The following is a 26,224-nucleotide window of genomic DNA, read 5'->3' on the forward strand; positions in this document are numbered from 1 at the left end:
GAATCCTGTGGCACCTTATAGACTAACAGATGTTTTGCAGCATGAGCTTTCGTGGGTGAATACATCTGTATTCTGTGAATACATCTGCAAAACATCTGTTAGTCTATAAGGTGCCACAGGATTCTTTGCTGCTTCTACAGAACCAGACTAACACAGCTACCCCTCTGATAGTAAAATATTAGCTATCCATAATACCAATGTACTTCTTCAAGATCACAAAGACATACTTTAAGAAAAGGAGACTCTGTTAGTCATTCATAGACAGAAATGTCACACCACGTAACATAAACCGTTGTAGAACCACTGCCAGACACATGTACATCTATGACATTTCATAGTGGTGATATTCTGAGAAGTGTTTAACTTAGACTTTGACATCTTTTTTCATTTCTCTGTTAAAATATTATCAGTAGCTTGTGTTGTCATTTTGATCCTACATTTGCCAATATACTATGTGTTTTGTTGAACCCTGTCACTTATATTTCTTATGCTACTTGGTCTGGTGTTTTCTTCAGTAGAAGGAAAGCCAGGATTCCTGGGTTCTGATCCTAGCGCTGTCACTAACTCACTATGTGACTTTGGGAAAGCTATTTAATTCCTTGTGCCTGTTTCCTCATTTGAGAATAAAAAACAGGAGAATTGTGAAGCTCAATTAATTATTTATAATGCAATTTCAGATCTTTGGATAAAAGATTATATCAAAGTACAATATGTTAATAATAATGATAAAATTCAGTAAATTCAATTAATTTAAAACATAATGTGCATTTGCTGAGCCTCACTTTTGAGGGATTGTCCTAATTTTATATGGGCAATCCTATGGGCTGCAAACATAATCCCAGAATACGTCTGGGATCAAATGATACCACCTTTCAACTTTGAGCTGCTGTGCTGTGATATATAGATGTGACATGATCATATTTTGATGCACCTTCATCATGCAACAGCCCTCGTATGGGTGATAACATATGTAATTACATAGTATTGTCATAGTGTATACTGACCTCAGACCAGGGCTGGCTCTAGGCACCAGCATTCCAAGCTTTTCAAGGGGTGGCACTCCGACTTTTTTTTTTTTTGCTTGAGGCGGCAAAAAACCTGCAGCTGGCCCTGCCTCAGACAATATGTTGATGTGGCTTCATCGTGGTGGCTTCCTCTGCAGCATGATGCCATTGTCATGCAACCTGAGAACACTGTGGCATGTTGTGGCATGATGACGTTTCAAAGTAACATAACCTTGTGACAGTTTATTAATTTTTTTATATGGATCAGGGCCATAACAACCTTTTGATGGAACTGTGCAACATTCCAATGCAATGTGATTCCTGGATAAAACTTTTAATTGTGCTCTGTGGCATCATGATGGTGTACCAATACAATGCGTGGGAAATATTTATGTGAGGGGGTGATGCTGTAGACAGGACATGACACTTTAATGGGGTGTGCTAACATCATGAAGCAAGTCGTATTTGGCACAATAGACATTCTACTATGAGGGTGACATCAGAGAACCACATGATAGGGACGATGTGTGGGAGCCACACCTTGGAGAAGGTATATCTGGTGCTGTGGTTGTCCTGGGAAGGTGACATGTGGGCACCCCACAGGCGAGGGGCGACATGTGGATGCCAGATGTGGGGCTGGGGTTATGTCTGGCTGGGCCCTGAGCTTGCGCGGGTTTTGACTTGTGGTTGCCATGCATGTGAGGGGTGCGACATGTGTCTTCCACGAATGGGGGGGACGGGACCGAGGCCCCGGCCCTGCCTGAGGGGCTGCCCCTGGCCTTGAGTGACTCCACTGTGTGCGAGTGGGGCGTTACCCCGCTCCCAGCCCCGCCCACCCCATGGAAACTCCGCCCGTGATTGGCAGCGCCCGGGACGGGGCGGTAACCAGGAAGCGGGGCAGGAAGCCGGACTCGGCCGGAGGAAGTGGGAGCCCTGGGCCGTGTCCTGAGCAGCCGGCATGGAGGGGGCCGGCCCTGCGGTGAGGGGGGGCGCAGGGAAGAGGGGGCGGGGCGAAGGGGTGGCCGGGGATGGAGGGGAGGCCTTGGAGGGGCCTGGGGTCAGCGAGACCGGCGCGCGGTGCAGCAGGGGAGGGGAGGCCGGCCCCGCCCCACCGGGGGGAGGGGGAGATGCTGGCTTGGTCCCCTTCCCCCACCGGCTTTGGTTCCCCTCGGTATGGACAGTGCTGGGGGGCTCATCTCAGCAGCGGGGGAGGGGGCTGGCTGCTCCGCTCCGCTCCGCTGTCCCTTCCCCAGCCGGAGCGAGGTTTCATTAGAGACAGGCACCTGCCTGCCTGCCTGCCCCGCGGGGGAAAGCAAACGCCCCGGTACAGCTCTGTGCCCACCTCCTGCCTCCATCCCGGTGTACCCGCCCTAGCGCTACTACTGATGTCCGCCTCCGGCGCTGGTAGCAATGGTGTGTCCCACGTTGCTCCCCGCCCCTTACCTGTCTGTAGCTTTTTTGTATTCCGTCCCAGCCTCTTTCCCCGCCCCCCAATTTCACTCCGTTGTTCAGGTAAAAGGATGAGAGAACCAACACATGGCCTCGGTCCTTGCCGGGAAGTTCACAGGAGTTTGGAATGTGTCTGTTATCTTGGACCAGATTAGACGGATTAGAGTAGGGACGCACCTGGAAACAGAATATTATACAGCTAATGAAAAATATCATCCCACCAATCCCAAAGATGGAGACTTGTAATGAAAAGTATTGTGGGTTAGCAACTCCGTACTCATTTAGGACTGACAAACAGATCATGTTACGAATAATAACTTTTTCCTTCTCGAAGCAGATTTAACCATATTTTCAAACAACTAAATGTTTACACACCTAAATTAAAGTGATCCAATTTTGAGGGTTTTGCAGGTGGTCAGCAGCTGTGGAAATCAGGTCACTGTTATTTAGGTGCCTAAATATGTATTTAACTGCCTAAGTGTAAGCACCTAAGTTTCAAAATCTTAGCCTGTTTGTGCAGGAATACTCTCCAATTACTGAAATGCAATCTTCTCTGGAAGAAAAAACAGTAACTAATTTTCACAGTACGTTTTAGGAAGGGACGTGAATAAATGAATACACTTGTCACTTTCATTAGGAAATGAGTACAATATATGATGATGCTTTTATAACTGTGCTTTTGCTTGTTTGTTGGTTGGTTCTTGTGCATAACGCCACAAAGTTATACCCTGTTAGTATAAACTTTGAAACCATTGTTATAGAGTAGCTTTATTGTAAACAAATCCCTTTTTTGCTAATCCTGCAAGGTGCTGAGTGCCCTTCAGGTTTGAGCCTAGAGTACCTGAAACTGTATTCTTTGTGTTGCGCTACTCACCCCCAAAATGTTATTGGCTTAATTGAGAGCTTTGGACACCCAAGAAATGCAGAATCAGTGTCTTAATTGATGAATGTTAATGATGTCTTTAAATTTATTTATTTGTTTATATTGCTGTAGTGTTCCCCTCACCTCCAGGTATGTTGGGTGCTTTCTGCATAGGGAAGACACAAACCCTTCCCCAAAAAGTGTCTAATTTAAATAATATGTGTTGGTAAATATTTTCATTGTTAACCCACAGTGTAAACATCACAGCCATGGCCCCCATCAACCTCAAGCACGGAATTGGCATAGCATCCATAAAGATCAATCAAAAATTCAAGCAGCATTTCCACTTGTGGAGGACTACAGTAGCTGTGATATTGTCAAAGCTACACAGTAAGTCAGTTGTGTATTCTATTTTGTATTAAATAAGGGAATTTAAAATGAAAGCCATTTGTAATATTTATTTCTTAACAGAGCAGAAAATGTGATTCCCCTCACTCCCCGTTAAATAATATCAGAAAGCGAACTGTAAAACCATGCTCTGATATTTTTTAATCATAAGCAATATAAAAATAGCTGTTGCTAAACCAGATTACAGAATAGCAGCCGTGTTAGTCTGTATCCGCAAAAAGAAGAGAAGTACTTGTGGCACCTTAGAGACTAACAAATGTATTTGAGCATAAGCTTTTGTGGTCTACAGCCCAGTTCATCAGATGGATTAGTATCAGTTGGTGTAAGGTTATATGTGTCAGCTAATTTAGGGCTCAGTCCAGCACCTATCCTTGCTCAGGAAAGATTTCCACTGAACACAACAGGAAATTCTGCCTGAGTAGGAACTGCTGGATCAGGCCCTTAATGGGAGATTTTTTTTATTATTATTTTTTTAATATGTGAAAACCTCTAAATTAGAAAATACTAAAGAATCACAACTAAAACTGAATATTTTTTCTTACCTGAGATATGGCATATTGGAGCGGTGCAAGGAATTGGTGGAAGCAGGATATGATGTCAGACAACCAGACAAAGAAAATGTGACACTTCTTCATTGGGCAGCAATAAACAACAGACTGGATCTTGTAAAGTAAGCTGTAGTATCTATGTCCATATGACCATATAGTTGTAAATAAATAATTCAGGCAGAATATTTTTCTTGTCTTTCATGTTCACTTCTGTTATATTTCATAACCAAGTGAAACCAATAGCATATACTGTGTTAATATACTTACCTATATCCAGTCTGCATAGGTTATGCCACTGAAATGGTATAGTATTACTATTCACTTTCTTTTAATGTGAATTTGTGCAATACATGAAATCCAGTATGTTACTGAACACCCAGGTTTCAGGTACAAAATAAAATTTTAAAATATTCATTTGAAATGAACATCTCCAAATTTTTATCTGTCAATACCTTAATAGATATTTCAGATGGGAGTTCTTACTTTCTGGAACTTCGAGGTACTTCCCTGGAGTAGCCGAGAAAGAGAGGGCAATTGAAATCAATTCTTTCTAAATAGTGAAATAGAGAATTAACGCTCAACTTTCAACACAGATTTCACATCTGGAAGTCCAATCCTGCTGAAGTACATAGAAATGGAGGCTGCTCAGTGCCTTGCAGGATTTAACCTGTGATATGCAATTTTAAGTACATTAAATAGTAGATATCGTCCTTTTGCTATCTGTAAGGGCTTGGCTACGTGGTGCATTGGGACGCACAAGCTAGGGTGTAAATTCTAGTGCACACCAGCATATTGCACACTAACTGACCAATGTAAACCTTGCTGGTGTGCACTAAAAGTTCCCTTCTGCATGTTAACATAGTGCTGTTTGAATCAGGACTACATCAGTGCACACTAGGGAACTTTTAGTGCACACTAGCAGTGTCAACCTGAGCCAATTAATGCACGACACGCTGTTATACGTTAGAATTTACACATCTCTGGTGTGCACTAACACACCATGTAGACAAGCCCTAAAAGATGAGATCTGTGCAGACGAACAGCCGTTGACTTCAGTGGGGCTCAGCACAAATGTGAGAGTCCACTCACATGAAGCAGCTTGAAGGACTGAAACCTAAGGATCCAACCAGCAAATACTTAAGCATTTGCTTGATTTAACTATCAAGAATGCGCAGGGCAGATTTTAATTGGGGGAAGAAGGTGTGGAGCTAATAAATTGCATAGCATACAAATTTCAGTAGTGTAGTGCTTGATGTCATAAGTGCATTGCTAATTACTGTATTTCTTTAAATGCAGCATCTTTTCCAAGCAGCATTTGTTACAGTAAAAGTATCTGTGTGTTTGCCTGTCCAGTGAAAGTGTCATTATTACAACACTTACAGGGCAGTCTGTTCTCTAAGTATTAGTTTTTCATCTATCTCTTATTTACTCAACCGTTTTATTTTATTGCTGTTACACAGGTTTTATATTTCCAAAGGCGCAGTAGTGGATCAACTAGGTGGAGATTTAAATTCAACTCCACTTCACTGGGCCATTAGGTATGGTACTTATAGATACCAGTTATACTTCTGTCGATATTAAATAATACAATACATCTGCTTGTTTGTTTATTAGTTAGTATCTTCATCCTAGCTAGTTCTGCATTTCTTTTATTTAAGAACAAAGAGTTTGTAGCTTGTATGTGTATATTAGCACTCAAACCTGTCCTCAGATACCCAGGTGCATACCATTGTGGAGCTTGAAAAATAAGTTTAGTTTATTTAGTTATGTATTGTTATCATGTACATCCATGTTTTGGGCCTATGCTATGGATGGAGCAATACTTAATATTCAGAATTTGTGTCTGAGGTCTAACAGGCAAAAAGGATTTTTTTAATTGGTACTACCTTAATAATATGATTGAAAATTCCTCTTAATGCCTGTTAAGACACAGGCCAGTGCTTCTGAAGACAAGTTAGCTGGCCACGTTATACCCAAGACTACCCAGGATGCAACATGGCCAACTAACACTGTTTCAACTGTGTTAGCTGCATTTAAGGGATGAACCCAGGCTTCAGTTTGACCAACGTAGCACGTGTTAAAGGCACTGTGCTGTGTCTGTACTAGTATCAGAGAGGTAGCCGTGTTAGTCTGGTTCTGTAGAAGCAGCAAAGAATCCTGTAGCACCTTATAGACTAACAGACGTTTTGCAGCATGAGCTTTCGTGGGTGAATACCCACTTCTTCGGGCTTGCATCCGAAGAAGTGGGTATTCACCCACGAAAGCTCATGCTGCAAAACGTCTGTTAGTCTATAAGGTGCTATAAGAGTCTATAAGGATTCTTTGTCTGTACTAGACTTCTAAAAATGTGTGAGTTAGCATGTTAGCTAAATCAGCTGGGTTTAACATAATTTAAGAACATACCCTTTTTGCCCATCAAGACAGGACTTCAGTAAGCTGATCAGGAAAGGAAGTGGAGAGCTTGTCTACAAAGGAAAATTAACTGAAATAGCTCTCTCTGTGGATACTCTTATTCTAGAATGAGTATCTTTTGCTGGGTTTAGCTTAATCCATTTTGAAATAAATGTGTCCACACCGGGAACTATTCCTGAATAGCTGTTTCACTTTAAATTCATATCCTACCTTACTCTGAAATAACTTTCAAGTGTTAGGCTAGCCCTTAGTACAATATTTAGTAGCTCAAACTTGTGGTCAAAAGTTAGATTTCCCATATATAGAGATATGATTCTGGTTTAAATAACCAAATTGAAATGTTCCATAGATGCATTAAGTACAAATGAGACTAAAGTATTAACGATCGTGTAAGCAAAAGATATAGACTTCTTGGAGTGACTGATACGTTGTATTAATATACAAGGGATGTTTTAATTCACGTTTATTAACCACATTAATTTAAATGCTAGGATTTTCCACACAGACAGCAAAGTAAATTCTTAGTAAATATTCAGCACTGTTCCAAAGGTTAATTTTAATCATTGATTAAATATACTTTTAGAACTTAGTCTAAGTTAAACTTAACAAGTTTCTTTAAAGCTTTCCCTGTGGTTTTCCACGTTATTGGATGGTCAGTCAGTCAGTCTCAAAGATTTTTTTAGTATGAATTTGAATCGAGCTCTTTCATAACTTTGTGTGTCTACATGTTAAAGATTTCTAAAAAAGATTTCATATTTATTTTCAGGCAAGGGCATTTATCTATGGTAATATTGTTGTTAAAATGTGGAGCAGATCCAGCCCTTATTGATGGTGAAGGATACAGCGGCATTCACTTAGCAGTGGTCTTTCAGCATATGCCTGTAATAGCTTATCTCATATCAAAAGGCCAGGTATGTTTTAGTTATGCAGCAGATATCCCAAATGATGTTTCCTACCTAGTTGTCTCTTTTGCTAATACATTTTTATCTATATTGGGTTTTGTTTTTTAAATGAAAAAAGAACCTTATAGACAAGCAGTTGTTAAGCAAATATTCACTATGCCACAAGTTCAAAGAGATACATAGTAATGCCTTTCCTGCTTTTTTACCTCTTCCTGTCTCTTTTGAAGTCAAAATACATAAGCAATCCTGTCCAGCATTGTGCAAACCTACAGTGCAATATAACTGGCATTTAAGTCCAATAACTGACAATATATCCTTGAAACACATCCTAGAAGATAGTATTTCATTATTCAGTTAATAACTGGAACTCTGTAACAGTCTGTTATTTGAAGCTCACAAAACACATGGTCAACCTGACACTGTATTTTTCAATATTTTCTCATAATCTCTCAACTCTTTTTAAAACTTCACCACTATGCACCTGTGGCAAGCTAAATTTAAAGGTAGAAATGAGACCGTGTAATGTATGTGTCAGAGAGAATTTTTTTGCTGGATAACATTGTGATCAGACCAGCAATGTCACACAGGACTGCCTAGAAAACTTTGGTCCCAATCCTGCAAGCCCTTAAATGTGTGTAACTTAGCTCGTGTGAGTAGTCATACTGAGGTTAATACGTTTAATCTTGTGAGTAAAATTAAGCATGTGTGTAAGTGCTTGCAGTATTGGACCCTTTGCTCAGATAATATTTTACAATAAGATTATACAATCTGATAAACACATTTTCTCTCTATCCTAGAGCCCATTTTAGTAAAATAATTGTAACCTGTGGAGTCTAGATATAGATGGTATATGCCAGAAACATGCTTAGGAAGGTTCTTCTGCTACCTCAATTGTTGTGAGAATCTTCTAGAAATTACAAAAAAAATCCCTTTAATTCAATCTATATTATACTTCATTTTTGTACATGAACCTTAATTCTTGCTTTCAAAATGTGAATGTGTAATTCTAGTAGGCCTACCTGTGTGTGAGAAGGGAGAAATTAACAGAGGGAAAGAGATCAGTGAACAAGTGGTAGAAAATTGGTTATTTCCTTATTTGCTATAGCTGACTTCCTTTTCTATACTGCATACTGATTACTAGTTCACCACCACCCCCCTCCTTACACAAGGGAAAAATAATCTCTTTTCCCCTTCCAAAATATACTGAGGTGGTAAAGCTATTTTAATTTATAGAATTAGATGGACATAGGCAGAAAACTAGTGAAGAATTTTCTCTTGAATTATTCTTGTTGGAATCTACCTGCCTGTACTAAAAGAAACTACATACAAGAATTGAGAGAAAGGAAGAGGAAAGGAATTCCTTCTAAAGTGAGTTCCAGGTTCTCAGCTGATGTAAATTGGCCTAGCTTCCCTAACTTTAGTAGAATTATGTCAGTTTACGCCAGCTGAGTATCTGGCAGAGTATCTTTTTTATTTTCTGAAATCTATGAATAATTTTATATCTAATAATCTCAATATCTTTTCATACTCAGAGTGTAGACACAACAGATTTCAGTGGACAAACACCTCTTATGTTGTCAGCACAGAAAGTAATTGGGTAAGTAATGCACCCAGATAACTCATAGGATTTTTAGAATAATGAAATACATCACTTTTAATGAGAGGTTACAAATGCCAAAAATTTCACCCCAGAACAAATTATTTCAGCTAATTGGTAGATCCCTTTTAAAAAAAAAAAAAAAAAAGGGGGGGGTGGGAGGTATCATGAAAGTAATGTGTCCGTAAATACAACTTGTGAGCACATCTATGAATCTGTATTCATTTCTTATTTATGAAGACTCCTACTTTCTGCACAAGTACTGGTGGTCTTCAAATGCCAGCACCTATAAACCATCTCCCACAACCCAGAAAAATAGGTGAAAGTAGGATCACAGTAGGAAAAAGGCAGAGCCCTAGGCTAGTACAGAGTCAATTTGATACTCTGGAAAAGCTACACATATAGCTCATACTCACAAGCATTCAAACAGTGAGGCATTCGAGACATTTGTCACATACTTGGGAGTAAAACTTGGCAGTGGTCTGATATATCAGCCTCACCTGCAACACCTAAAAATAAAGATCTCTTCCTCTACCTCCTTGATACGAAAACTATCGGAAAAACTCCTGGGAAGCAGATCCTTCAGTCCATGGTGTTTGCTCCAGCTGAATACCCGTCTAAACATGCAACCACCACACTCAACTTGTTGATACTGCTGCTATTAGCTGTTTGAACAATACACTGACCTCCAGACTGTATGTGCTACTAGTACACATAGCTCCACCAGACCTTCGACAAGATGCCATTACTGTTAGCTCTGCCTGGAGAGCTGTGACAGATGAAATGAACTTAATACATCTCCAGCTGATTGATTGCCCTATTCTCAGGAAACAACACACAGTGCCAACTCAAAGGCCTGCTCATATTCAGGGCAGAAATCCCACTCTTGTGGACTGGAAAGATCATCCATGGTGTCACACCCAGCACCCCTTTGCTACAGCATCTCACCTGCTTCTGGACAAGAGCATGACTGGCCTTTTTCTATACACAGATGATGCCACCCAGGAGCTGAAAACTATGTTCTCACAGAGTGGAAGCATTGGTGGGAAATTTACTTAAACACTAAATAAATTTGGGAGTCCATTGCTGCATCTGCCTTCTTGTCCACTTGACCGCAGATTCGGGACCAGGCTCAATAAGGCTACGCTCTGGCTTGTCCAGACTTGCTGTACCTGTACACTGGCTTAACTTGGTTTCATCGCCGTGCTGTGATTGTGGGGCAGCATTGCAGACAACAACTCGTGGTGGAAGAATACTCAACCTGACATCTCGAGGGTGGTTTACAATTTCTAGCCTTCCCAATACAGAGGCTATCCTCTGGTTGTGGAATCTGGACATGAAGCTTTGATGTTTGCATACAAGAGAAGTATTTTAGAGAAATAACTATTGGGAAGTCATTAATTCTAATCCTGACTCTGTTACTGACTAGCTGCGTAATCCTGGGCAAGTCACTGACAACTGTGTCCTTCTTTGTTCCCACCCTAAAATGAGGATAGACACACAATGGTGTGAAGATTAATTTAGTTTATAAAGTGTTTTAATAATGTGTTTATCTCTAATCTAAGTTGTCTTCTGTTTGCTAACTGGTCTGTATATCCTGTTTATTTTCATCTAGACCAGAACCCACTGGATTTCTTTTAAAGTTTAATCCTTCTCTCAGTGCTGTAGACAAAATTCAGAAGAATACTGCATTGCATTGGGCAGTTACAGCAGGAAATGTTAATGCTGTAGAGCTACTGCTGGATGCTGGATCTAATTTGGACATAAAAAATGTCAAGGTACAATTTTTTAAATTCCATTTCATTCTGTGTAGTACAACAATGTGAAATTACTTAGAAAACAATCTGAGGGCTCTGTCTAATCCTGTTTCAGGTAGTTGGGACCTTGATGTCCATTATAGTGGGAATCTGAATATGACCATACCAGTTGGCATTCTTATTCAGTTTTTCTAAAATGTAGGTGGGGATTTGTTTTTATGTGGTGCAGAAGTTGAATACACACACTCATGGCTATGTTACTTCAACAGACACCCATATCCTTTTATCTTAGGCAAGCCACTTTACATTTCTGCCTCATTTTCCCAAGCTATAAAATGTGGATAATAATACCTACCTCAGAGGGAAATTGTGAGGAATAGGTACTAAGGCAGAGATTTTTCAAAGGTGGCTAGTTATTTTTGGGTGTCTGCTCTGAGACCCTTAAAGGGACCCGACTTTCATAAGTGTTGGACATCTTCCCTCTGAAAACACAAACCCTTTTAAGATGGCCTCACTGTTCTTTTTCACATGCTAGCTCAAGCAGAACTAGTGCATGTCTGCCTACCCACACTGGGATGCATATGATATCTTCTTTCATTTTCATGTGAGAATCCTAGAATACCATCCTTATTTATACTTTTCTTGTCTTGCCCTTGTGGTTGGGAATGCAAATTTTCTTTACCTTGACTTTGCTAGAACTTCAGATTATTGCGTCTCCTCAGAGACCATACAACTGATAATTCAGATTTGTTAGCACTGAAAACATTTGCAACCAGAACAGTCTACTTGGTTAACTTAATTTTATTGCATCTCTGCAGTTAACCTGCCACTGGTAATTTAAATTAGTTTGAAAAATAAACATCCACCAAATAATTCCATTTTTCTGTTACTTCTTGGTAGTTATTTAAATGTACAACACATTTAGAAAAGTAAACTTTAATTTCTGTTTTTAAAGGGAGAAACACCGCTTGACCTTGCTCGCCAAATTAAAAATTGCTTGATTATTCATATGCTAACTCAAGAAGAAAAAATGAGAATCAGAAAAAATTCCAGGTTATTCAGGATGTTAGCGAAATATGAGGTATTTTCTTTCATATAGGAACAATTCATGGACTACAGCAGTGGACATTTTTACATATAGATATATTAATGTATATGACTTATATTCTAATCTTGCCTCTGTTTAAGCCAGGAGTGAGCAAACTACAGCCCGCAGGCTGGATCCGGCCCCTCAGGGCTATGGATCTGGCTCGCGGGATTGCCCCCCATGGCACCGTGGGCCCAACGCCGCTCTCAGAAGCAGCCCCCAGGCGGGGGGGGGCAGAGGGCTAGGTGTGCGTTGCCCTTGCCTCCAGGCACTGCCCCCCACAGCTCCCATTGGCCGGGAATGGGGAACCGCGGCCAATGGGAACTTCAGAGGAGGTACCTGGAGGTGCGGCAAGGGCAACGCATGCAGAGCCCTCTGCCAGGAGCCGCAGCACTTCCTGGAGCAGCGCGGGGCCAGGGACAAGGCAGGCAGGCAGGGAGCCTGCCCTGGTCCCGGTGTGAGCTGCTGCCACCACCCCGGAGCCGCTTTAGGTAAGCGGTGCCGGGCCAGAGCTCGAACCCTTCCTGCATCCCACCCCCCAACTCTCTGCCCTAAGTCCATTGCCTGCAATCCAACCCCCATGCTGACACCCTGCACCCCCTGCCACACCCCGCACCTTTCCTGCACCCCAACCCCTGCCCTGAGCCCCCCCTACACCCCTGCCCTGAGCCCCCTCCTGCACTCCGCACCCCTCCTGCACCCCAACCCCCTTCCCTGCCCCAATCCCTTACCCTGAGCCCCTTTCTGCACACCGTACCCCACCCCGCACTCCAACCCTCTCCCTGCATACAATTTCCCCACCCAGATGTGGCCCTCAACCGAAAAAGTTTGCCCACCCCTGGTTTAAGCCATTGAGAAGAGTACTGGGTTTATGTTAGTCATTTAGGCCTAAATTTTCAAGTGACTTTTGAGGGGGGTGGCCCCTCAATTTCAAGGAGCCCAATTTAAGACATCTAGAAGGAGTCGGGATTTTAAGTGGTCTAAAGTTGGGTATCTAGAAATTGAAACACCCCAAATCACTATCAGCTTTTGAAAATTTAGGCCTATGTCCTTATTCTTGTATGAATATTGTATAATGGTCCAGCACACTTCTGTATCTGTTTGGGGGTTTTGTTTAGTCATAGCATGTAAATGTTTTTAAAGTAAATTAGACATGTGTAGCAAGATCCGTGGTAGACTTGATGGAATCTTAGGCTCATATTCTAGTAAGCTGATTGAGGTAAAACTAATGGAGTTGCTTCAGTACACTTTCAAGATGATGCAAAACCATGTGTTAGGTTTTTTTTTCAGGTTCAGCAATGATTTAATTTCTATAAGGAAAAAAACACCTGATTTGAAAATGTAGCATGAGAATTTTTTGAGATGTACAATAGGAAATTAATATTTGTTTAAATTCTAATACCTTTCATTGGGTATGATGATAGACCTTTTCTCAGATACTGTGGTTAGTAAAGAGCTGGAGGTTTTTATAATTGAAGAATGGTTGCAATTTAATTTGTAGTTTGCTATTTATTAGAAAAATAGTACACTTACAGTTCCTATGGCACAGTTTTTTTTTTTAAGAGAAACTTCTGTAACAAGTAATATTCTATAGCAGTTGAAGCACTTGGTTTGAGAAGTTAAAAATAGTCTTTTGGAACAGAGTTAGAAAACAGATTGAAGAAGAGATGGGTTGTAGAGAAAAAATGTAATAAAAATATAGTGATATTGCTTTCCCGCTTGTTTTGTTTGTCTTCAGGGAATTCTTTCTTTGCCTTTAATTTTTGGATCTTGCGTTTACTGTGTCATGTGCTGTTTTGTACTTTGTGTAATATTTTAGATATCATGTTGTAACAGTAATCATTTTGATAGTTTTTCCTGCTGTCGCTGTCTTCCTTGACACTGATGTGGGCTATAGGATACATAATGGACTTAAATTCCGATTCTTGGCTTTTGAAAGGAAGTCTGCTTCTCTTCATATTTTTCGGGATGAGTCTGCTTACAAGGTTTGTGCACTTAAATTTTCTGTGCATGTATTTATATAAGAATTATTTTTGTATGTCTCTCATACAGTATTCCCTTCAGAGGGTTTTATAAGTTCACTTTAGCTGTAAGTAAATTAACTGGTTAAAAATCATTATTTCCTACTTAGTTTTTTTGTTTTGTTTTTAAAGAATCCTATGGTTAAATGTTTATCAAAACAATTACAGAAGGTAACAAAGTTACAAATGCAAAAAACTGTTTAATCTCTCAGTAACAGTAAACCTAAGTGGTAGATAAGAATTGTTCAGACATACTGTTCCATTTTAAATGAATGACACACACACAAAGAAATTAAACATAAATATTGTTGAGGGTCTGATCTTGCTACATGCTGAGCTTATCTCTAACAGTAATTACAAAAATGTATGTTAGCTTAACCTTTTTTCCCCTTGGGGATAAGATCCTGGATTGTGTTTGAGAAATCTTCCTCCCCCATACCATCACCCCCAACCTCTAATCCACTGCAACACCTTGCAAGTAGTGTCTGTTGAAATGATACTGGTACTGCCCTTGTGTAGGAGTTAGCATAGACTGTACACTTCGCATATTAGAGTATTCATCAATAAAGAAGCCAATTCTGTTGTCATTGTATTAGATTGGACCACAGTGTCCTTCAGGACACTTCCTTTACAGAGCAGCACTGCAGGTGGCATGCCATAGAAGGCCACAAAAGCTTTTTGAGCAGTAGTTTATAATTCAGTTTAAATGAAGACTTAAAATGAACACGAGTAAAGCCTTTATAATACATTTTTAAATATTTGACTGTGAATTGACATGGCTTGGAAATAGATGTTTTTTTCTAATGTCTTCCAGGCAATTTGTGGAGCTCAAGAACCTAAAATATTTACCAGCAGCTTTCATGCTAAGTTCCGTTTTTTGGCTGTCTATGACCTGGTTTGTCTGGTTCCTGCCTGATATCCTTTATACTCAAGGAGTGAAATGCCAAATAAATTTGGTCCCCAATCCTGCAAATATGTATGCTTTTGCTACTAATGTGTAAGTGTACGTAGGGTTGGTGTTTTGCCTCCGTTAGGAAGGGATGATGTAATTTTGAACTACTTTATCCGAAGGCTATCAGTGGACAGAAATTGAGGTTTACATGATTAGAGAGTAATTGCTAAATATAATACAGTTTTTCCTTTCAGGCGATAGTTGATAGTATTGAGATTGGGCTTTGCAAGCTTTATCCATTATATTCAAATATTCCTTTAAATAGAGTTATTAGTTGAGTAAAAATGTATAAAAAGCTTTTGTTTATTATTACTTTTAAATTACATTTTGCCTGCATGGTAAAATGTCTTTTGAATAACATCTACCTTTAGTAAGCTTCAATTTCACTTATGCACTTATTTTTGAGGTTGTTAGAGGGGATACAATAACTTGTTCTGTGTGATTGCCAATAACAAAGAACATATATTTGTTTATAAGATTTGCTTTCTTACCTTTTGGACGTTACATTGGGCACCAGGAGATGGAATTCTGCTTTCCTGTGATGAAACTTAAGCAGTGCCATCAGATAACAAGTTGGTTTAAATGTGAAGGCACAAAAGTAGATTTTTTTTTAAAATGTTTTGTCGAATACAGATTAGTGTGTGCCATTTTTAAACCCAATTTTCCCTCCAGGTTAGTTCCTCCATGTGGCCACCTACCTTGCTGATCAAGGATCTGATCAAGCACAGTGTTCAGACACGTGCTTAGGTGCCTTCTGGATTGGGGCTCAGATAAATAAAAAGTCAATGACATCTCCACACTCTAAAAGGATAGTGATTCAGAACTCTTTTTGCTGCTGCTTTATCGTTTTTTTTTAAAAATAGAACTTCAAAAGTTTCCTGCCTTCGTATACATTCAGTGGTTGAGCTGCATTCTCCGTGTGTGGTACATGGCTTTTCTTTCACATACTTCAGTTCTTATAACAGGCTATGGATTGATAGTATGTGTAAAGCGATGTACAAGTGTTGTTGCATTCACTATCCTGTATTCTGCTTTTGTTGTTGCACAGAGGGCTTTATCTTTTAGTTTTGTAAAACATTTCCATTAAAACAGAAGGCCTTTAGGGAGATATTTGTAACTGAAAATAATTTCTGTATTAAACCAGCAGTAATATATTCCTACATTAAGTAGCATTACATTTTTAATTACTTCATCCCTTAAGTGGCATTTTCTTTTGCACTATTTCTAACAAGATCTCCTTAATATGATTACCAGGATTAATTTCTGTGGTGGGTATATTCCATCTGGGAATGCATGTATATATTTGTCTCACTTCTAAGTTAGTTATTTGTTCTTACTGCAGTGTGTAAATGTGAAATTTGAGTTTCTGGCTGTACTTAAAAACTTAAATTTAAATGATTTATGTCAGTTCAATCCTTTGTTTCTGGACTTAAAAATTAAAACCTTTAACTGGTCGTGCATTAGAAATAGTGAACAAAATGAACACAGAAAGCCCTGACCAGTACTGGAGAAGTGGTGAGCAACTAGGTCCTATTCCTTTCTTTCCCCCATCCACTTACGTGTGTACATATTTCCTTTTTGGGAGTGCCCACAGATCCATGGGTGTGGTATAAATGTTTTGATAGAGCCAAACTCTTTGGACATACTTATACATGTTTGTTGAACCTTTCCCATACACTTTGTGAAACTCCCAGCTATTATGTTCTGGATTTGCTCCCCCAAATCTACAAAACAGAAGTGGATGCAGAGTATTAACAATATCCACAAGGAAATACAGCACCATATGGGCTCACAAGAGAATATCCTGCAATTGCATCATGACTAAACATGATACAAGCTATGGAAGAGATTACATCTTAAAACACAAAATATCAATATTTGTTAGAGTAACATTTTTGGTTTTAGCCATTGAGTTACCTCATTGTATTTGTAATATGCAAGAGAGAACAACTTGGAGTTAAAAGTGCACGGTGCTGCACCTAGGATATCATCAGTCTTAACTTGGTGTGATTTGTTTAGGTGCCCTTCTCAGACCCTCCCCCTCCCGAACCACTGTATAAATGTTTATAATAGAGGGGTGTAAAAATTCTGTATATAATACACATGTATCTTCCTTTATATAAAAGCTTTACACCTGTTAGTGTAACAGTAGTGCAGCAAACATCTATATACATAACAATACTATACCTAAAACCGGTTTACCTACTGTATATTTTGTACAGGATATATTTAAATGTAAATATCATTAAATTGGTCAGTCATGGGGTAGAAATAGAAAAAGATCAAATACCAGATCAAATCAGGAGTTCATCTAGTCCAGGATCTTGAGTTATAACAGAATGCTGATAGGATTTTCTTTTTCCATCCTATAAATGTCTTTCCTTTTGAGGGTGATTGTAAGTAGAATTATTGTCAGTTGGCCTGTGACATCCTCCACTAGTGAATGTCATCTTAGCATATGTTCCTTCTTACGGTCATACCTTATATGCAGGATTCCGTACTGGTGGAGAAGGGATGTGATTCACGTTCACGTTCCAGGGTGTAGTCAAAGGCAGGAATCTGAACACTGTAGGAGAGGAAAAAAGAGATCTTTGGTCCTGAATTTGGCTTGAAAGTTATAACTAGTGATAGTAAATCTCTAGAACTACATTGAACAAAACAGTAAAGCCCTTGCTGTGTGAGAGCCTATGGAGTACAAAGAGTATAGTAATACAAAAAGTGAAATCCATCCTTTTTCGTTATTAGTGAACTACTTGTAAAATTACAATGATGCAGTGCAAGTTAATTTTAAAGTATGTAATTGTTTGTAAGGACAAAATGTTGTTGATAAATTTATGTAAAACAATATTCCTTAACCTGAATGTTACATTTAGCAGACACAATTTTCCAGATCCCCTTCATCCTCAGTGTGATGGGTCTTCTCTACTATTTCTACAAAACATGGAGAACGGATCCTGGATACATTAAGATTTCCGAAGAAGAAAGAAGAAAGGTATTTTATCTCAACAAAACAACTTAAAATATACCACAGTATAATGTGTGTGTTCATTTGTTTTTTTTTGTGACTTTATATTTAAACAGTAATATTTCCTTTAGTCTTCAGAGATTTATTTTAACACTTAGTTCCGTAAGTGGCAGCTAATAGTTACCTATTTTTATATATTGTAAATTATTTCTCTTATCACTGCTTTCTTAAAAAAATAACTTCCTCTCTGTGTCATCTCACATAGATGTCATTGTCTGTTGAAGTTTGAGATGCAGCTGAATTCTACACTGGTTTCACCCAATAAAATGCCATTGGTGTTGTCTGTAGTATAAATTAATAGAGAACTTGGCCCACAAACTGTGACTATCTCATGTGGTTTCCATATATTTATAATGCATTATGCATGTTTGTGTTTCTAAGTTATATTGATGCTCAGCGCTATGGGTGCTATAAGCTTTGTTAAGAGCATTTTCATGATCTTCTTGTTGAACATTATGGAAATCTGGGAAAAGTAATGGGCAACTGATACCCAATTGCATTTATGACGCAGGGGCAAGAAGTTGCTTTGCAATTAACAGGTAGCTTACTGCGGTCCGCTTCATGGTCGCTTGGGATTGTGGGGGGAACACCACATGTGGCAGCCTCTGCCCTCATTATCTATCAGAAAGAAGTTCTACTAACTGCATGAGAGGTACTTTTTAAAAATTGAGAATGGTTCTAATATATACTATATGAATTGTTTTAACTATTCTGGACAAGCACTACTTCAGAAAAAAAAATAAAAAAAATAAAAAACAACGTCCTGCAGGCTTGGGGTACTAGAGGACTCAATCAGATAGGTCTCTTCCATCTTGCATTTCCTTGAATCTGTGTACCTTTCTTTGTCTACGCCAGGAAATAATTTAGCTTCATTTCAGTGTAAGTATTTTGATTGCATATCTTGAATAATAATACTTGGCACTTGAAGAGGACTCGTCATCTTGATAGTATTTAAGAAGCCCCTGAACTTCCTGACACCCCTGGAAAAATTTGATAAATAGAATTGTAAAATAACTTGTGTCTTTCAGAGTATTGTTACTCTTGCAGAAGCTGGCCACTTGGATTTCAGAACATTTTGCACATCATGTCTTGTAAGTGAGGTTTTTATTGCATGTTTCATGTATATTACTCCTTTTTTGATGCACAGGGTGTTACGTACATAGTTCTCTGAATAAGAGGACTATATTTTTGTTCTTATCCTTTGGGTCTGACTTCAGTATTACTTGTCACATGAGTGAGGACTGCAGGCTCTGTGCCTTTAACCTTATTTCAGATAATCCTTTAAACTACTATAGATAGTTGTAGTTGTCCTATAAAAGGAAAAATGCATAATTTTGTCATTTAAATTATGTTGAAAAGTTTGGTCTGTAATGGGAACTGCATTTTTTTTAAAATGTAGAGCAAAAATAAGTGGTTTACATGATTTATGCATGGAATGAATTACTGCATTTTCCCCTTCTGCTTTCAACTAGGTAAAAAAGCCTTTGAGATCCATGCATTGCATTGCTTGCAACTCATGTACTGCTAGATATGACCAACATTGTTTGTGGACTGGACAATGCATAGGTGAGTTTGTTTATTTTAGCATACTTGGAGACACCTTGTGCTAATCTCCTGAAGGACAGTACCTAACATCACAATCTAGTTAACTTCTGTGATTGATAGATGAATGGGTATTGACAATGACAGCCAGTGAGATCTGTATCCAGCCCTTCTCCTTTGTTGTGTGGTCTCTGAAATGAAGCCATTAAGGTGAGGGAGCTAAAATGGTTCCTTGGGGCACTGAGCACTATCATTAGGAAGGAAATGGAGAAAAAGATAGACAGGCTTGGATTGTTATGGACCTTAAAGCTGCAGGACTGTCTTTTCAAAGCATATGTTTTGGTTATTGTAACTTTACTTGTAAATTGGAAAGGTAAACATTTTAGAATTTCCGCTGCACTGTGTGAGGTATACAAAGTTATTTGTTAGACTGAAGTAATTCTGATGTAAAGCTTTGAACATCTTTATAATCAAGATTTAAAGAGAGATTATAGTTTGTGTAATACGATACCCAAGATAGTCTATTTTGTCTTTTACATGTGAGTTCATAATGCTGAAGAACACAGAGCTCAGATAGCTAAATTAAATAGCAGTAGTACAGTTTTACTGTTTTATAATGAGGTGATTATCTTGAGCTAGAACAGAGCTGCGGTTGCTAGTTAAGGCTAGCTCCAAATACAGACTAAATACTTGTCACCTTTCTCATTAGTTCCATTGATGTAACTGGAATTACTAGTGTGAGAAAGTTGGGAAGGAATTAGGTCAACTGTGGTAAAATGTACTGAGCATGGTGGAAGGTATAGTCAGCACTTTCTTTGAGTGAGGTTGAATATCTTTCTACTTCTGTTAACTTTGAGAAAATACTAATGGCGTTAGGATACACAATGAAAAGTATTTTCTTCATCGTCCCAAATACAGGTGTTGGCAACCATTATTATTTCATCTTGTTTCTGCTCTTCCTAACTATGGTTGGAGTCTGGATGGTATATGGAACTCTTCTCTGTACGTATTTATACATTTCATTTAATTTCATTTTCAGGGAGCTATTGCATACTTTCTTCATTTTCTAGCATTTCATATATTGTCATTTTGTGGCTCAATCCTGATCTTGGTTGTGCAGGAACAATCAGCATATCTGAACTCATGATCAAGATTTTGGTTAAATTTTTGTCTAGTATTAATAACAGTTCAAAAATTATATCTTTTTTAAAGGTATTGCTATAGAGAGCCACATTTTTAGGAAATGTGACATCAGAAGAGAAGTGGAGGTTATACTGGAAACAAAATTCAAGAGGTGTAAGGAATAAAAGTGTGTGTGTACGCTAGTAGTCTTGTACTCTTCCGCCTGCAGTAGAAAATGTGGTCCTGAATATATTATCACAGACACTTATTGATCTTATGGTTATTGGGGAAAAGTCGGTATTAAAGACTAGCGCCAAGAGAATCTTTAAAAATGTAGTGATAGTTTCAAAGAAAGAGCAAATTATTTTCCTGCAGCTGTTGCTCCCAGGAAGCATCCTGCATCCATTTCATACACAGCCACTTTCCTGAGAGGTGTGATTTGTGGGTTCAATTTACAGTATTTACATCTTTGGTTAAACAAATAAAGCAGGTAAATTATGAAACATGTTTAATCTCCTTGGAGCTCACAAGTTCTTCTCTGATTGGAGGATTCAGAAATTTTTTTGTGAACTAAAAGCCCTTATGGTGTGACCTCCTGAGTGTGAACTGCGATATTAACATCAAAGAAAAATCCAAACAAGGAGTTGGCCTTTACGCAGAACACATTATATGAAAATGAGGAGTACTAACACATAGGGAAGTAAAGTGGATATACAACAGTGTAAGAAATGAGGCCTGATCTTGAACTCTTATTGTGCACCTCAGTGAGAGCCTTGAGTGTGCAAGAATATAGGGTTCTCCTAAAGTAAACATTGCATTTGATCCAAAACCAGGGGAGGCTCTTAGCTGTCTAAATCCTAAAACTAACTTAAATCTAAGATTTCAGTGAGACTTAAGCATGTTCTTAAAGTTAAGTACATAATTGTTTTGCTGAATTGGAGCCTAAAAAACGAACTTGCCTAATTTGTTAGATTTTTATAGGTAATAGCATGTAACCCAGGCTGTAGATGTCTCAAAGACTTTAAAAAAAAAATCCATTTCATATCTCTATAACTTTGGGTGAAGCACTGCTTAGCCCCTTGGCATTGATTGAATATGTTCTCCGTTAACTTCATTTTTATTTCCTTGGATTTATAAATGCAAACAAAAAGGTGACGGTCACAAACTGTAGACGCTTTTAATTATTATTTAAACTCAGTGAAGTAGTCATTGCCTTGCAGTATCATTATTTAATTTTACAAAAACTCCTCTTAGGTCCATCCAATGCACAGGGTACCCATTCCATGAAATAAAAATCCACATAATAACAATACAATAGAGGTCTGTTTATCCGATCTTGGCAGACTGATCTTCACAGGTCGTTATGATGTTTGTAGGACAGGAGCTTCAGTTCGCATTTATCTTTAGTTTAAATTGGCTCACTGGGAGGTATCCTGAATAAGTGGACCATACTACTGTAGTATATTGCATAGTGTGTAATAAATTAACTTGCTGTGATTTCTGATACCAACTGTAATTTGTTAAATGTGTGTGCTGCATGCAGTATGCGTTCAGTAACTGCGTCTGTATTGTTTTTGTAAGTGGTAACGTACTAGAAGTCTTGTTTCTAGAGTTTGTAATGTCAGGTTCCATGCTAGGATGTCTTAATCTGTTCTTAGGTAGTTTATTACCTTTTTTAGTAAAGGCTAACTTTACTCATTCTCAGATTGGTCAGAACATTGTGCAACAACTTACCGGCAAGATGGAGTGTGGACTTACTTTACACAGATAGTGTCTTGTTCTCCATGGGTTTTGTACATCTTTACACTAGTGTGTTTTCATACTTCATGGGCTTCGTTGATGCTAATTATTCAGCTTTATCAGGTACTTTTTTGCTTCATTTATATGCTTTTCTTGAGGACTTTTGAATTTTAAAAATTTCCTTGGCAGACGTGTCTTATCAAAGGCTTTATGTTGCACCAGGAGAGAGATCGCTTGATCGTTACCTGTTAGGTTCACTCCCTCTGGGGCACCTGGCATTGGCCACTGTTGGTAGACAGGATACTGGGCTGGATGGACCTTTGGTCTGACCCAGAATGGCCGTTCTTATATCCTTGTGTTCTTACATAAAGTGATGTCAGAATCTGCTGTCAGATAGCAGTAGAGAGCGCATAGTCAGCCTTCCTTGGCCCATCAGTATCAAGCTTCAGTGATGTGGAAGGATGACCCACACCTAAAACCCCCAGGGCTGAGCCTTTGGTTCCATGGCTATTTGTGCAGAGATCATTTCAGATATTAAGTCTGAATAGATTCTCAAAATCAAACCTTGTAACAGAAGTCTGCTGTTTATAGTTTTTTTTTATGCAAATCGAAAATATTTATGTGAAATTGTTAAGAAATAAAGTAGTTTTTGGAGGAAAAGAATCTAAGTGACATATAGAACTGGTGTCAATTTCTAAAAATATTGTGTCAATTTCTAAAAATATTATATGGTTGATCATTTTGCCAAGTAGTGTAATTAGTGCTAAACTGAGAAATGTGTTTTAGCTCATCAGTGCTTCATTAATCCATTAAAATCCAATTAAGATAAAAATATATGAAACTGGCTCTACCCTGATTAGCAGTATCAAGAAATTTTAAAAGAAAACACCTTGCTTTTCAAAGATTCATAACTCAGCTTACTATACAGAATTGTTCCAGGCTGATAATTTTATCCCAAAAAAACGGATTTCTTTACCAGTGTTCAGAAAACTAGGGTCTGCTGTATATACATCTGCATATGTTAAAGAAATTTATTGAGCTAAAATTATTTTTTAATTAGTTTCCTGGGTTTCTTCAGAAACCACTGATCTGTGTGTGTTTAAAATAGATTAGACTATATTAAAGGATATTAATTAAACATTTTTGACACTCTGGAAAAATATTTGGAAACAGCCAGAATATTTACAATCAACTTCTCTGCTGTGCACACAGTAGCTTGTCAACCTATATTACTTCTAGTAAGATATTTCTTGAGGTTGCCCAGCAGCCAGACAATAATTCGTAAATATCTCTGTGACCTAACATATAATGTTACACAACAGAAAAGGCAATGGGAAATTATAGGCAAAAATAGTTAAATGTAAAAATGCAGTTGAGGAAATTTGAAAATTAAGGCTCAAACTCTGTCCTCTTCTTGCTCTCTTGTGCCAAAGTACTGCTGCACGTTGTTCTTGCAAGGAGATGGCTTCAGTGGTGCAATAGATCTTTTCCCATCTCTGTATTCTGAGTGGTAACATCATGCATTTTCACCTCTGCAAATATCTAGGCACAATGAACCAATTAAGGATGAGTTCTTGGATTTGGCATTGACACTCCCAACTTGCTTTCTATCACTGCCTTAGTGGCATGTTTGTAAATAACGTATACTGTAACTTCTTTGTGTTAAATATGCAGAAAAAATAATTAAATTTTTTGGTGTCTCCTTTATTTTAACTGCTTTAACATATCCACATTTCAACTGTCTCCTTCCCTCCCCCCCGCACCCACCTTGAAGATTGCATTTCTGGGCTTGACCTCACATGAGAGACTAAACCTCATGATACAGAGCAAGTGTTCTAAGCATGCTGTTTCTCTCAGGAAAACGCCATATAAGTAAGTATTTTTGGTAAGAGAATTATTTGTAAGGAAATGGGATTAATCATTTTTAATAATATGTTTAACTACTTTGTATGTGCCGAAGAAAAGTTAATTTACTAGGTGTTTGCTGAATATGCCTCTTCTTCTGAGTTATGCAAAGGGGATGGAATCTGATCCACACCAGGGAACTCTCCAGCAAGGGAGATGAGTGATTCCAGTGGGTGAAGAGCCAGAATAGTCAGCTACTGTGGAACCCTTCTGTACAGGGCTGCAGGGAGGAGATAGAGCCAAAGCATACCTCTACCTCGATATAACGCGACCCAATATAATGTGGTAAAGCAGTGCTCGCGGGGGGGGGGGCTGCGCACTCCGGTGGATCAAAGCGAGTTCAATATAACACGGTTTCACCTATAACGCGGTAAGATATTTTTGGCTCCCGAGGACAGCGTTATATCAGGGTAGAGGTGTATCCGATTCTCCTCAGCAGACAGACACTCTTTGGGGATTGTTGTCCACTATTTATAGGTTAGAGAAATCCCATGGGGGCTCTAACCCTACCCCACGGCCAAGCGGAGAATCAAGGTGACATAACCATCTACTGTAAAACTTGGCATAACAGAGAATCTGGCCCTCAAGGATTTCTGTTGAAGTAGAAATCTTTACTTTCCCACTATCTTTGTGGTGGTAGCTGTGATAGCACTTACTGAATTCTCCTTTTTTTTTTTTTGTTACATTTAAGTGTAATCTGGGCTGGAAAGGCTCTATGAAAATATAATAGATTAGGGTATTTAGGGGGAAAATGTGTTTGTTTTTCTATTTCTTCTGCAAGAGCTCTCCTTGTCAGCTTTGTGCTTGAAATGCTCTTTAGTGTACCATATTTGCTGTGTCGGCCCTCTTCTTTTAAGTTTATTAATAGATACTTCTCTGACTTCCAGTCACGGATGCTTCCAGAACCTTGCAGACTTTTTTCAGTGCAGTTGCTTTGGTATGTTCAAGCCCAACATAGTCGACTGGACTAAACAATATACTCTAACATTACATCCAGCCAAAGGTAAAAACATTCACTCTGTATGAAGAAAAGCAACATCAAATTCTTAGAGCTGAGCTGAAAGCTAAATAAAACTGGATATTCTTTATATTGTTTGCAAGTTATTCTGAAACTCTTTTGCCTTAATTTTTTATATTGTTACTATTGTTTAAATAGTAAAGTTAAGTGATCATAAATTACAGCAAAACAGGTGTGAATTGCTGTGGTGGTTTGTATGTACTTTCAACTGAAACAATTTGAAATTTCATATAACTATGAGATGTCACTCAAAATATATTTTTATGAGAGATTTTTATACAGCACTCCAGAATTTTTATTTAATATCTTTTGATCAATTTTTCAGATTCATGTGTCTACAAAGAACACATTTGTTAAGGGAAATAAAATATTTTTAACATTTTTGAATTGGCTATTTCAAAAAATTTTTAACACTAGTTTGTATTTTTGATAACTTATTTGTCTTTATACTATGTAAATCTGTACAGAATCACTGTTTAGACTTACTGTTTGCCTTCACAATAAATAAATTAGCTTTCATGCTTATATTTACTGATTTTTTAAAAAAATATTCAAGGGAAAGTATGAAACTTACATATTTACAAATCATTAAACATAACAGCAGCAAAGACCTATCTTGCTACTTTAAACATCTAACAAGAATTGATCGGAAGACTAAATCTTGCACTCATTTATACTAGTGTCACTTGGAAATGGATAGCTCAACCACTAGTAGGTATGTGACCAAAACCTAATGGTACAGGCATAAGATTGTTTCACATTATTTCAGACTGCAAGCATAGGGCTGCCATAGTCCCAAGTGATATACTTGTGCCCTTGATAAATTTAAAGGGATTAATACTATATTTGGAGAATATATAGTCTAATGTGAGT

At 38.4% G+C, this 26,224-nt stretch overlaps 1 protein-coding gene across 1 annotated transcript; it reads left to right on the plus strand.

Annotated features, from left to right (window-relative positions):
- Positions 1-1,866: 1,866 nt before the first annotated feature.
- ZDHHC13 (zinc finger DHHC-type palmitoyltransferase 13) lies at positions 1,867-25,435 on the plus strand. Its single transcript, XM_039535252.1, has 17 exons — positions 1,867-1,983; positions 3,569-3,705; positions 4,271-4,393; positions 5,732-5,809; positions 7,450-7,594; positions 9,118-9,182; positions 10,798-10,960; positions 11,895-12,020; positions 13,878-14,011; positions 14,862-14,962; positions 17,867-17,991; positions 19,053-19,115; positions 19,497-19,590; positions 20,485-20,568; positions 22,394-22,551; positions 24,203-24,300; positions 25,221-25,435. The coding sequence occupies exons 1-17, from the start codon at positions 1,963-1,965 to the stop codon at positions 25,357-25,359; spliced, it is 1,854 nt and encodes a 617-aa protein (XP_039391186.1). The 5' UTR covers positions 1,867-1,962; the 3' UTR covers positions 25,360-25,435.
- Positions 25,436-26,224: the final 789 nt, after the last annotated feature.

Source organism: Mauremys reevesii, linkage group 4, assembly GCF_016161935.1.
Source record: "Mauremys reevesii isolate NIE-2019 linkage group 4, ASM1616193v1, whole genome shotgun sequence".
Classification (NCBI taxonomy): domain Eukaryota; kingdom Metazoa; phylum Chordata; order Testudines; family Geoemydidae; genus Mauremys; species Mauremys reevesii.